General features: G+C 47.1%; 1 protein-coding gene across 1 annotated transcript; it reads left to right on the forward strand.

The window, feature by feature from the left end:
- The first annotated feature begins 412 nt into the window (after positions 1-412).
- LOC125138237 (nuclear envelope pore membrane protein POM 121C-like) lies at positions 413-3,958 on the forward strand. The gene is given in 6 exon segments (XM_047799571.1): positions 413-527; positions 570-692; positions 695-831; positions 834-2,228; positions 2,230-3,438; positions 3,440-3,958. Coding segments are annotated over 6 exon segments (3,498 nt in total).
- Positions 3,959-13,654: the final 9,696 nt, after the last annotated feature.

A 13,654-nucleotide genomic window follows, 5' to 3' on the forward strand; every position in this document is an offset into this window, starting at 1 on the left:
GGCACCAAAGGCTATTATTTTGGTCTACTATGTTAGTGTTTTATTTGCGTTCTTTTCTGAATCCTCTAAACATTTTAACATAGACATGTAATTCCTACATCTCCACGTTCTTATTATTTCAACCATAGATAAAAATACATAGGTCTATTTCAGATTTAGAAAGTGTTGTCAAATAAAGTCCAATACATACAACTGAGTCTCCACTGATAGCCTAATCACCTGACTCGGCAGCATTACCCTAAAGTTTGCCTTCTCGATGCATGTTTATGATAGAGGTGTATTGTGTACATATCTTATCTCTATGATTATTCTCACTCAAGTATATTTTATGCATGCACATTTGTTTGGGGGTTTTATTTTTAACTCTTTATTATTATTACTTTCTGGGGCTGCGCTTGCTCGCGGAGACGCCATGTCTCCTACAGCTAAGGTGACTGCAGGCGGGGACCGGTGGCCAAAGTTGCTGGCGAGTGTTAGGGACCTCATGGTCTATGGCCTGGTGCTGGGGCGGGCAGTTGCCTGCGAGTGTTAGGGACCTTGGGTCTGTGTGCTGGTGCTGAGGCACGCAGGGGCGGCGCTGCTCTGCCTGGCGCTGCTGGGCCTCGCGCTGCCCTTGGTGCCGGCGGCGGCGGTTACGCGGGCCTGGCAGTCTGTGACGGCTACCGCGGTCTGGTGGGGCCTGAGGCGCGAGCCCGAGGTTCACGCGCCTTCAGAACCTCGCTGGTTCGGAACGCGCGCCGCCACCGAACACCGCTCACCTTGCCTCCGGCTTAGTCAGCAGTAAACGGAAGTCTCCCAGAGGCTCCGCGCCTATTCAAAGGACTTGACCCCGCGCTGATCTGTTCCCCATGGGCAATTACCTAGGCAAGCCCGCGCCCCCGCAGCCTGCCTCCACCTCGGAGGCCAGGGACCTGCGGGGGAGGCCTGGCCGCCGCCCGCCCACCCGCCCCACGCCGCCGCCAGCTCCATCAGGCCAAACCCCCGGGGTTCATACTCACCCCTCCCCACCCACTCCTCTTCCCCGACCCGCTAGGACGACTTCCCTCCGGGACTGTGGCTCTGTAGCTCATCGGTTTGTAGTAACACCTCGAAGAAGAAAGCCAGTCCAGCAGGCCCAGTATTCCTCGCTGGGGGTCCGTCCCACGGTGTGCGGGAATAGTTGGCACAGGAGGACTGTGCTCTCTGCTCGCAATTCCAAAACGGTGTGCAGCCCAGTGACAGTGAGGATTGCTCCTCCGGATAGCAAATTGAATCGTCCCCCGCTATCAGGGCAGATTAGCAGCTCCACACTGTCCTCACCGTCCGCTAGGGCCCCAGACCCATGTGCAAAGGAGACTGTACTGAGTGCCCTCAGAGCCTGGAAGCAAAGGGCAGCGAAGGAGGAAGACCAAATATGTGCTGATGGCCAGGAAAATAAGAGAAGGCGCCATGATAGCAGTGGAAGTGGACATTCGGCATTCGAGCCGCTGGTGGCCAGTGGACTCCCTGCCTCTTTTGTGCCTAAGCCTGGGCCTCTGAAGAGAGGTCTCAGTCCCCAGAGCTCAGACGACCGCTTGAATAAGAGATCACGCACCTCTCCTCTGAGCTCCTTGACCAGCACGGACACAGGCGGCATCCCCATCTCCAGCCGCAACGCCATCGCCAGTTCTTACAGTTCTACTGGAGGTCTCCCTCAGCTGCGGAAGAGGAGTGCTCCTAGTTCATCTCCCTTCTCTAGCCCAGCTTCATCCTGCTCCCAGACTCCAGCGAGGCCAGCAAAGAAAATAAGAGAACAGGAACTTCCTCATCATTCTGGTCCTTCAACTCCCTTCATAGCAGACAAGGAGTCCCGGGGAGCACAAGCGGCCGATACAGCCACGTGGAAGAAACAGAACTCGAGGAATTCTCCATCAATCCCTGGCAGCTCAGGGCAGCGTAAACGGAAGGTGCAGCTGCTGCGGTCCTGGCGAGGGGACCAGCTGACCTTGCCTCCGCCTCCCCAGCTTGGCTGTTCCGTCACTGCTGAAGACGTAGACTTGGAAAAGAAAGCTTTGTTTCAGTGGTTTAACGAGATCTTGGAGGATAAGACTGATAGCGCCTTGAGCTCTGTCCCCGAGAACCCACCTAGCAGTCAGCCTCCCTTCACTTTTAGCCTGCCTGCTGCTGGGACTCCCGCCACCGCAACCTCGCTCCCAGCCCCCAGCCCTGACCCACTGTTGAAGAGCTCGAAGAAGATGCAGGATTCCCCAGGCCTCCCCATCCCTCCCCAAATCTGCTGGCATGGCAACCACTGTGGCCCAGTCACCTCCGAAGACACCCAGCCCTCTGGCCCCTCTTGGCTCTTCAGAGTCAGGGCCTCTTCCGGGCACCTCCTCGGAAGTCAGGGATAAGGGTGCCGCCAAAGGAAATGGCTGTAGGTTGGGAAGGCCCTGTTCTGATAAGGGTGCCGCCATGCTCGATCCCATGTTTTGGCCCCCTCCTAAAAGCGAGAACGAGGGCCCCTTGCCCTCTAGCCCTTCCAAGGTCACAGCCACCACATCTTCCAGCTCAGCCCTCCCCACAACTACCAGCAGCCCATCCCTCACTTTTAAGCCTGTCTCTCACACCAGGGAGGCAGCTGCTCCCGTGCCCACATTAACTCCCTTCTTCAAGCAGACAGCTCCTCCAGCCAGTACTATGCGCGCCCCTCTCTTCACTGGCCAGACCAGTGCCACTTCTGCGGTGGCTCCTGTGACCACGGCTGGCCCCTCCCCCGTAGACTCTGCTCTGAAGCCCATGTTCCGCTTCTGTGTGAGCAGCATGACCAGCAGCCTGAGCAGCGTGACTAGCACCACCGCTTCTACCGCCCAGCCCTTCCTCTTTGGGCCTCCCCCTGCCTCTGGTGCCAGCTTCACCCCAGCCGTGGGCTCCAGCTCCATAGTCCAGTTTGGTAAGCCTCCCACCATGCCTCCTTCAACAGCAGTCACCAGCTTTGGCCCGTCCCTTCCCAGTGCCGCTCAGACAGTCGCCAGCAGCAGCAGCAGCAGCAGCACTGCTGGCGATGGCGATGTGGGCAGCACCCTTACAGCCTCTGCCCCAGCCACCACCAGCCAGCCCGCACTGACATTCAGTAGCACCGCCACCCCAGCTTTCAACATTCCCTTTGGCTCAAGTGCCAAGCCCTCTCTCTCATCACACCCAGGATCCAACCCCCGGCCCAGCTTCGGGGCCACTGATGGGCAGCAGCAGTGGGCTGCCCAGCCATCCCTTGTCCCCAGCTTGTGCAGCCCCTTCACGCTGGGAGACTCTGCAGCCCCCGCCCCGACTGCAACTCCAGCCGCAGCCCAGCCCGCCTTGGGCAGCACCACACAGTCCACTCTTGGTGGCCTGAAAGCCACAGCCTCTGCCTCCGGCACCCTGGCCGGCCCCCAGCCAGCCTTGGGCAGCACCACAGCCGTTTTCTCCTTTGGTGCAGCCACCAACCTCTGGCTTGGCAGCTACAACCCGGACCACCAGCAGTGGGACCAGTAGCTCCAGTAGCACGACACCGTCCCCCTTCACATTTGGGGGATCAGCAGCCCCAGCTGGCAGCAGAGGCGTTGGGATCAGTGTGGCTTCCCCAGGAACCAGCTCTGCCTCAGGAGCCTTCGAGCCCGGAGCAGGACGGAGTGGGACCGCTGGCAGCACGACTCCTTTTGTGGGAGGCTTGAGTCAGAACAGCCTGGGTGCGCCCCGCCAGAGCATCTCCTTTGCCTTCAAGGTGGCCTGCACTCCAGACAGCAAACCTGTGTTTGGAGGCAGCTCCACACCCACCTTTGGTCAGAGCACCCCTGCCCGTGGGGTGGGCACATCAGGCAGCAGCCTCTCCTTTGGGGCATCCTCAACACCCACCCAGGGCTTTGTTAGAACAGGGCCTTCCTTTTCCAAGGGTGCGGGATCCAAGCCCCCAGGGGCTTGGCAACAGCTACAGGCCCGGAGGCAGCACACTAGCAAGAAGTAGCCCCTGACCCTCCCCCCATGCCTCCCACCCTGCCACCCGCTCCTGCCAACACCTGGACCTTGGCACCTGCCAGCAAGAGCCTCTCATCTTCCGGTTGCATAAAGCAGAGATCTCTGACCGAGCCTGGCTTCAGCCAGCGGGGCGGGCGGGCGGGGGTGGCAGTTGCAGAGGCTGTTCCCTGTCTTGCAGGAAGCAAAAGCCCCAGGGCTCTGGAGGGAGGGGAAGGCAGGAAGGGTGGCAGGGCAGAAGGCTGTGGCCTTGCTTGAGTGGTCGCACTGGTGAGGCTGGAGAGAACTCAAGCAACACCTGAGCATATCGCCCTCTTCCTTCCGTGACGCTCGCGTGGTATAAAAGCTTAGTCAGGCAGCTCCCTTGCCAGCCTTTCCCTGAGAGCCACCTCGGCTGGGGAGTCACAGGTAGAGACCTCACCACTTGCATCTCTGAGAGGCATTTGATGGGCTTGGGGGAAGCGCTCATCCCTGTAGCTTTACCTTGCTTGGCTTGGCTATGAAAAGTGCTTCTCCCCACCTTGTCCCATTAGAGGCCGCGGGGTCTCCATTCCTGCTGCTTCGTCCCTCACGGACTCCTTGCAGGATCAATTCCTTTCAAAATGATCCTGAATCTACCTGTGCCTTGGATGATACCCCAGTGGGTGCTGCTCCTCCAAGTCGGGGCCGCTGTTTCATCGCCAACCCTCTCTGCCAGTGTGGCCCCCCAAAGCTTGGTGGCTCAAGACCCTTAGCCTGGCAGATGCAGGGGTGACACCTCACTCTGGGAGAGGGACGATCTTGGAACAGGCAGGATGCCCACCACTGCTGTCAGCTGCCTCCTTGTCCACCTTCCGTGTTGGCCTCACCGGCCTTGTCCGCCTCTCCGGGATCACATGTTTCAAGCCTTGTCCTGTGTTACTTTGTCTGATGCTCATGTCTCTTGCTCTTTGAGTCGAGTCTGGAGGAAGAACTGACCTGTGTGAGTGGCGGCATGTTGGTAGTGCTGGAGGTAACCCTTGAAGTTTCTGGGGCCTCGCTCGTTGAATGTGGAAAGGGGCACGCACCACTTGATGGCTCCAAGTGCTGAGTCTGGAATTTTCAAGTGGTGTTTTGAGTTTCAGGGCTGGCAGCCTAGGAGGAGGGGGCCTCTTTGTTTCTTTCCCCACCTACCTAACCGCACTGTAGGCTAGATCACCCATAGTACAAGTTAGAAAGCCTAGATAATAAACCGCATTCTAAAGCCGGATCTTACTCCCCCTGCCCCTTCCTTTCTTCTTCCTTTTTTCCCAAACCACGTACCCCAGGCCCAAGATCCTGGCTGCCACGCCCATCCTCTTTGGGAGAAGCATGAGTGCGTGTGTCTAAACTAAAAGAAAAACGTACTTAACCATTTTCAACAAGATGACATAGTTAGTTTTGTATTGAAGCTAACCTGCCTTTTAACTTTCTTCAAGCTTGGTTCATTGAGGTGGTTAAGTAGAAACGCTATTGACGAGAAATCAGCTGTATGGTTAAGTGACGCCTGTGTGAAGAAGAGGCTCAAATGCTGTCCCAGGCAGCTTTTCCGAGGGACTGGAGCTGCTTCTGGAAACACAAAGTCTAGTTCTTATTTTAGAAATGTGACGGAGATGTAGCGAGTCCCCCTCCCCTCTTTGACTGAGGGTGCCTGTCTGCTGGCAGGGGCTGCGCCCCCCACCCCCGTGGAGAGCGCGACTCCTGGCTGTTGGGTGTGGAGCTGAGGAGGGACCTGAACCTGGAACATCTGCCAGGATGAGAGGGGGGTGGGGCACAGGTCTCGAAATCAGGCTTCTGCCTATAGCTTACATCAGGCAGACCCTCTTAGGTTAGGACTCTGAGCTAGTTTACCTCAGTTCCACAGGCGGGACCATTGGTCCGGGAACCCCCTGGAGCAGGCGGCCTGGCGTGGCCTGAGTGTGAGTGCATGAGTGCAGGTGTGGACCTGTGCATGCACTGGCCGGCAACGGGAGGCTGGGGCTGTCCATCATACGCACAGCCTGCATTCCCGTGAGTCCCGTTGGAATTTTTAGTATGAATGTGAGGTTTTTCTCCTTGCTTATGTCCTAAGAATAAACATCTGTGCTCTATCGTTAAAATAGGTGCCACTCGACTCCACCTCATTGTGTGCCGAATAGGGGATATAAACCTCCCAATCAGTGAATTAGGCATTTGATCTATTTTATCTGATAAGCCCCCAATGCCAGGTGTTTTCATTTAGGCAGCTCAGTTTCCACAGTGAGGAGTTTTCTAATACCATATCGTCATTAACAGTGTACTTGCAGTAGGTTTGTATTGAGGTTTAGGCGGTAAGTGTCTTGAAAGTATTTTCAGAGTCACGTGGGGAAAATGAATGTTGGTTTAACATTAAATGGAGAACCCCCCCCCCGACCCCGATCTCCAGGTAGACTTGGTGTCCACCACTGTGCAATGTCTTCAGTTGAGACTCCCAGGTGACCAGAACATTATTCTGCTCTTCTGAGGATTGGAAGAAAATATGGGAAGACAATGTTTCTCCTCGAAATGTACCACCAGCCTTATTTTCAGCTACAGTGTGAGCCTCATTTTCAAATGTATACAGTGCTTCCAGTTCTTGAATACGTCTGAGTTACAGGAGCGTGTCGAATTCTACCACCTGCGGGCACTGTCCCCTACTAGGCATTTTCGGAATTGCTGCATGAGGGTACGGTTTTTTCTTTTAGCATGCTTTTGATTGCAAAATGTGACTGTCATTTTCACCCTTTTATCCACTAACTTTGTCCTTATGGAATCATTCCCTTTAAATTTTTACTTTAAGTTTTTGGGTAATTTTGTGAGACAGCAGCAGTAAATGTGTGCATTCAACCTGCCGTTTTTAGTTTGAAGACTGCTACTTTAAAAATGTAACAAAACATCTCTAATTAATATTTTGTACCTATTAAACGTCTCAGTCTGTTTAGAAATAATATAAATAAAGTGGTTTAATGTTGATATGAATGTTTCCTCTTAATTTATTTTAGGATTCCATTTTACACTGTGTGTGTGTGTGTGTGTGTGTGTGTGTGTGTGTCCTTTTGCCTTTTTCTAGGCCTATTCCTGCAGCATATGGATGTTCCCAGGCTAGGGGTCTAATTGGAGCTTTAGCCGCCAGCCTATGCCAGAGCCACAGGAACTGCCAGATCCAAGCCGTGTCTGTGACCTACACCACAGCTCACAGCAATGCTGGATCCTTAACCCACTGAGCAAGGCCAGGGTTCGAACCCGCAACCCTTACTTACAGATGATATGATCTTATTTATAGAAAATCCTAAAGACTCAACAACAACAACAACAAAAACTCTTGCAATTAATCAATGAAGCAAGTAAAGTTGTAGGATATAGAATTAACACAAAGAAATCCGTTGCACTTCTATACACTCTCAGTGAAATGTGAGAAAGAAAGAAACTTATTCACTAGAGCATTAAACAGTAAAGGTATTAAAATAGCAACAAAATAGCATTAAAAACAATACAGGAATAAATTTAACCAAGGAAAGCAATAATCTGTACAGTGGTAAATATAAGACATTGATAAAAAAAAAAAAAAAGGAGATGACATAAACAAAGAGAAATTCTCTGTTCGTGGATTAGAATTCCCACTGTGGCTCAGCAGATTAAGAACCTGAATAGTATCCATGGGCATGCACGTTTGATTCCTGGCTTTGTTGAGTAGGTTAAAGATCCAGCGTTGCCACAAGCTATGGCAGAGATGCTGCTTGATGGATCTGTGTTGCTGTGGCTGCTGTGTGTGCTGGTGCCTGCAATTCCAATTTGACCCCCAGCCTGGGAATTTCCATATGTTGGTGGTGAAGCCCTAAAATAAAAGAAAAGGAAGAAGAAAACATAAAGAAATGGAAAGGAATTGATATTGTGAAAATGTCTATATTATGCAATGACATCTCTAGAGTCAATATAATTCCTGTCACAATTCTGATGGCATTTTCCACAAAAAGTGGTCCTACATTTGTATGGAGCCACAAAGGGCCCCAGCTGATCAAATCAATCCTGAGAAAGAAAACCAAAGCTAGAGGCATCACACTTTCTGATTTCAAAATATATTACAAATCTGTAGTGATTAAAACAGTGTGGCACTTGCATAAACATGCATGCAAAGATCAAGCAAAACAGAATAAAATGGGAACAAAATAGAAAGCTCAGAAATCAATCCCTGGATATGCAATCAATGAACATTTGACAAGAAATTTAAGAACACTCCATGGGTAAGGGAGAATCTCTTCAGTACATGATGCTAGGAAAAATGGATAACCACATACAGAAAAATGGAGTCAGATCCATATCTCACACTACTCGCAACACTCAAATTAAAACAGATTAAAGACTTCATCATAAACCATGAAACGTGAAACTCCTAGAAGGAAGCATAAGAAAAAAGCTTCTTTATATGGATCTTGCCAATGAGTCCTTGATAATGACACCAAAAGCACAACCAATAAAAAGAAAAATAAATAGATGAAATAGCATCAAAAGCAAAAGCTCTGCATAGCTGAAGGGACAAGCAACAAAATAAAAATGCCAATACACAATGGGAGAAAGTGTTTGCAAACCACACACTGGATAAAGAGTTAGAGGTATCCAAACTATGTAAATAACTCGTAAAATTCAACCACAATAGTAAAATCAAATAATCCAACTTAAAGAATGGGCAGAGGAACTAACGGATAGTTTTTAAACATTTAACGACTACACCTGCAGCATGTGGAAGTTCTCAGGCCAGAGACTCAATCTGAGACACAGCTATGACCCAAGCCACAGCTGCAGCAACATTGGATCCTTTAGTCCACTGCCCCGGCCTGGGGACTGAACCCACACCTCTGCCTGGACCCAATCCACTGCAGTCGGATTCTTAACCCATTGGACATGGCAGGAACTCCCAGACATTTTGTAATAAGCATTTCAATATGGCTGACAAGTCCCTGGGGCAGCTGGATAGTTCTACTGATGTAAGCCCAGCTCAGCTGATGTGTCTGCAGTCAAGAGTCAGCTCAGCTGGTGTCTAGTTGAACTATGACGGACTCAAATAAGACAGTCTCCCTCTGCTCCAGATGATCTGGCATATTCCAGCCGAGTGGCTTGGGCATGTTCTCAGGGCAATTCCCATTGCAGGGTCTGAGAGAGAATGGAAGCATGCCAGCCTCTGGAGTCTTACATCAAGAAATGGCGCAATATTGCTTTTTTTTCTTCTTCTTCTTCTTCCTTTGGCCACACCAGCAGCCTGTGGAGGTTCCTAAGCCAAAGGTCTAACCTGTGTCATAGTTGTGGCCTCCCCCTCAGCTGTGGCAACACTGGATTCTTAAGCCTCTGCCCTGGGGAACTTCCTGAATAGACATTTTTCCAAAGAAGACATGAAAATGGCCAACAATTACACGCAAAGAGTCACAAAGCCATTAATAATCAGGGAAATGAAAATCAAAACCACAATGGTGTATCACCTCACACCTGTTGAATGTGAGAATGGCTATTGCCAACAAAAAGGTATTATTTTTGGTGAAGATGTGGAGAAAAGGGAACCCTTATGCACTGCTGGGGATGGAATGGAAGGGGTTTCATGCGCTTTAGAGGACAGTATGGATGCTCCACAACAAATTAAAAATCAAACTACCAAACAACCCTGAAATCCTATTTCTGGGTGTATATCTAAAGGAAATGAAACAGAAGATTAAAGGGATATCTTTACTTCACGTTCATTGCAGCATTATTCAAAATAGCCAAAGTATGGAAACAACCCGAGGGCCATCAATGGAGGAAGGAATAAAACGATGGTGTATATTCAACACAAAAGAACATCATTCAGACAAGAGAAAGAAGAAAATCCTGCCAGTGGCAACAACAATGATAGATCTGGAGAGTATTATTACGCTGAATGAGGTTTAAGTCGCACAGAGAAAGATAAATATTGCCTGATATCACCTATATGTGGAATCTAAAAAAACTTAAACCGCAGAAACAGAGAATGGTAGTTACCAGGGGCTGAGGAGCAGGGGAATTGGAAAAATGTTGGTCAAAGGGCACACGCTTGCAATTATAAGATGAATAAACCCTAGATCTCCGGTGATCAGCATTCTGGTTATAGCTAATATTATGGCATTACATTATTCAAAGTTGTAAGAGACTAGTTAAATCCCACCACCAAAAATAAATAATAACCATGTGATGTGATGGAGGTAGCAGTACTGGCAATGTATGAATGCATGACATCAATAGGCTGTACACCTTAAATATACACCATGTTATATGTCAATTATATGCCCCCAAATAAACCATAAGAAATATAGTCATAAGCTTTAAAAATAATTTAAGGAAAATTCACTGTTTACTATAAACCATTAAATCAGACAATACACCCACTCATATATATATATATATATATATATATATATATGTACATATACATATATATATGTACATATACATATATATATATAAAAATATATATATATATGATCTCAAAGCCCCAACAACTTCTATAAATGAGATGTGGATATGATGGTTTCATATTTACAAGCAGTATTTTTCCCAGTCCAGGGGTTGGATTGGAGCTGCAGGCTTACACCACAGCCATGGCAACACCTGTCTGAGCCACCCCTGCAACCTAGGCCAGAGCTCGCAGCAACACCGTATCCTTAACCCACTGAACCAGGCTGGGGATCAAACCCGCAACTTCGCAGAGACAACGTCAGGTCCTGAGTCGCAACAGGATCTCCCCAAAGATGGTATGTTGTATTTGAAAAGTTTGAAAGACATGGACTATGCTACAAGGGTAATTACTACCAAGGCACGGTGTCATATAAGACCATTTGACTATAATTCATGTGTGTGGAGGGTGAACTTTAATGTTACATACTTCACATTACACTATCTCGAAAATAACTATAGTATCTGAAATGATTCCATTACTTGGGAAGTTTCTTTTAATATTTCCACAAGTTCCTCAAAAATAAAATTTCCATTAAAAGAAATACAAACTGAAACTTTCCTTTTATCCCGCAAGAACCCGCTTTTCGAAAGACTCCCAGAATGGCTGTGAGAAGAACTCGACAAGCTCTCCTCTCCCCAAAACAACAGTGCATTTGGCAAAATGGTCAACAATAAATATTTAAATCATTGGTGCGAAAGACATGCTGTCCTAAAGGCCAAAAACAAATTTAGAAGCAGTCATTAAAGAAAATCTTCCCGATCCTTGTGAAAAGGGTTGCTACCGTTTTTGTTAGATACACCTCCCACCTTAACCCACTCCAAACCAGCTCCATGGTCCTGCCTAAGGCGTTGATACTATTTGGAAGTGACCATGGAAAAATCAATGTCCAAGAATGCTGTTCAAAAGCAGTAACAAAGATCTGAGTGGAAAATAAAACATTTGACAAAATCGAACACTGATTTATGATGAAAATTCTCCATAAACTAAGACTAGAGACATGAAAATATATGCTACAGAATATGGGAAAGCTAGAGTTAAAATCACATTTAATGATGAGAGGCCAAATGCCTTATCCTTAAGATCAGGAAAAAGACCTTAGCGCTCTTACCGCTTTCACTCAACGTTGTACTGGCGCAGCATCTAGCCGTGCAACATGTGAAGGGGAAAATTAATAAATGGAACATTAACTGGAGAAGAATAAGATCTGCCTCTATCCCCAGATTATATGACTTTATAGAAGAACCCGAAGGAGAGCTATTTAACCCATTCCAATCTACTCCATAATGGTTGGGGCAGGGCTTCTGATCGTAAAACGTTTTCTAAAGGAAAGAACACCTGAGCTTAATAGTAAACTATAAATACTATTGATTCAGATCAAGAGGATCTTTAAAAGAGAAACTTTTAAGGAAGCAAGAAAGGGAACTACTCGTTTGGGAGGTTCACTAAGGTATTCGATTGTTGCTTGTACAGCAGCAGCCTACAAGATGTACATGTCAGTAGCTTGAAGTTCTACAGATACAACTCAGCTGGGCTAGTCTTAATAATATGGCTAGGTTTAATAAATGTGCATGGAAGCATTTACTAGTTTGTCAATGAAATTCAAATTTATGTATTTAATGATTCTCCAAAAGCCATCAAAACCGTTTAAGGAATGGACCACTACTGCCTTGTTGAAGGTGGGAGATTTGTGCATCATGGTTAATGTGAATTAGCTGAGGGTTTTACTTTCATATCCACCCCGTGATTCTTCTGTATATCATCTGAGAGCAACCATTTTGGCTACTATATTTGTTTCATCTAAAACAGAGTTAGTCGTTCTCTTGGTGAAAGACTTTACTCCTCTTCTGATCTTCAAGAATAAAATAAACACAGACATTTCAGTCATTTTCAAGCACGACCCAAAAGTTGACTTCTCTGTTGCATCTTTCTAGGCCTATGGTCAGAATTGATCTTACTCTTTGTCACATTCATATTTCACAACATTTTCTGTAAAATGTCTTTTTGGCATTACAGAGTTTGTATCTCATGAGTCCCTAGGAAAATATATGTCTTCATTAAGTTGAACTGCAGGGGCATTAGAGACTAGGTTTCAGGTGAATTAACTGTTCATCTCAGTGTTCTCTGTAGAGTAAGATCACAACGGCTCTAAACTGATCACTTACTGTAATACTGCAGTGAACTGACCACCAGTGTTCAATTAGGAAAGTAGAACGTAGACTTATACTGCCCACTCCAGGTCTTGTAATTTCTATATGGCACCACCCTAGCAATTCATTGAATGCTTGCTTCTTTATAGTCAAATATCAAGTGTTTTTTCCAAACTAGTTTAATATATATATATTATATATTAAATATATATACCTATATTTCAAATACAAAGTATTGATCAGCTAATTTACCTATCTATGATCATTCCTCTCTCCCTCTTGATCATGTCTTTCCACTGTAAGAGTGTTGGAATAAAGGAAGAAAGCAAAGAACATTTGGGTGACCTTAGACTAATTATGGCAATCTATTACATGTCTCTGTATATATCGTAGAAGCAATGAAGCATGTATCTAAAGATAAATAATCAATCTATTCTTATAAACCACAAAGATATAAAATATAAGTGAAGTAATTATTTAGAAATGATATTTAAAGAGCATTGATTTTAATTTTGATAGAGCAAAAATAAAATCCTTTTACTACCTCAGTATGCCTTAATTTAAAATGTATATTATAGGTGTTCCCGTCGTGGTGCAGTATTTAACGAATCCGACTAGGAACCATGAGGTTGCGGGTTCGATCCCTGCCCTTGCTCAGTGGGTTAACGATCCGGCATTGCCTTGACCTGTGGTGTAGATCACAGATGTGGCTCAGATCCTGCGTTGCTGTGACTCTGGCATAGGCTGGCAGCTACAGCTCTGATTCGACCCCTAGCCTGGGAACATCCATATGCCATGGGAGCGGCCCTAGAAATGGCAAAGAAAAAAAATATATATATATATAGTATAGAGGAATATACAGTCAATTTAGGAACTTTCTAAAATACTGAAAAGTATAACAGTCACTCGAAATAACCACAGTAAGACAAATCCATATGGTACCGCTAACGGTAACAGCATTAACAAGATGGAGGTGTGCAGGTGTGTTAACATTTTTGCAGATTTGATTCTATAAATGGTACTAAGCATTGGAATTCATTCAGGTCTTTTATTTATTGGCTGTGTATTTACTGGGCAAGTCATTTAACCC

Source organism: Phacochoerus africanus, chromosome 1, assembly GCF_016906955.1.
Source record: "Phacochoerus africanus isolate WHEZ1 chromosome 1, ROS_Pafr_v1, whole genome shotgun sequence".
Taxonomy (NCBI): Eukaryota; Metazoa; Chordata; class Mammalia; order Artiodactyla; family Suidae; genus Phacochoerus; species Phacochoerus africanus.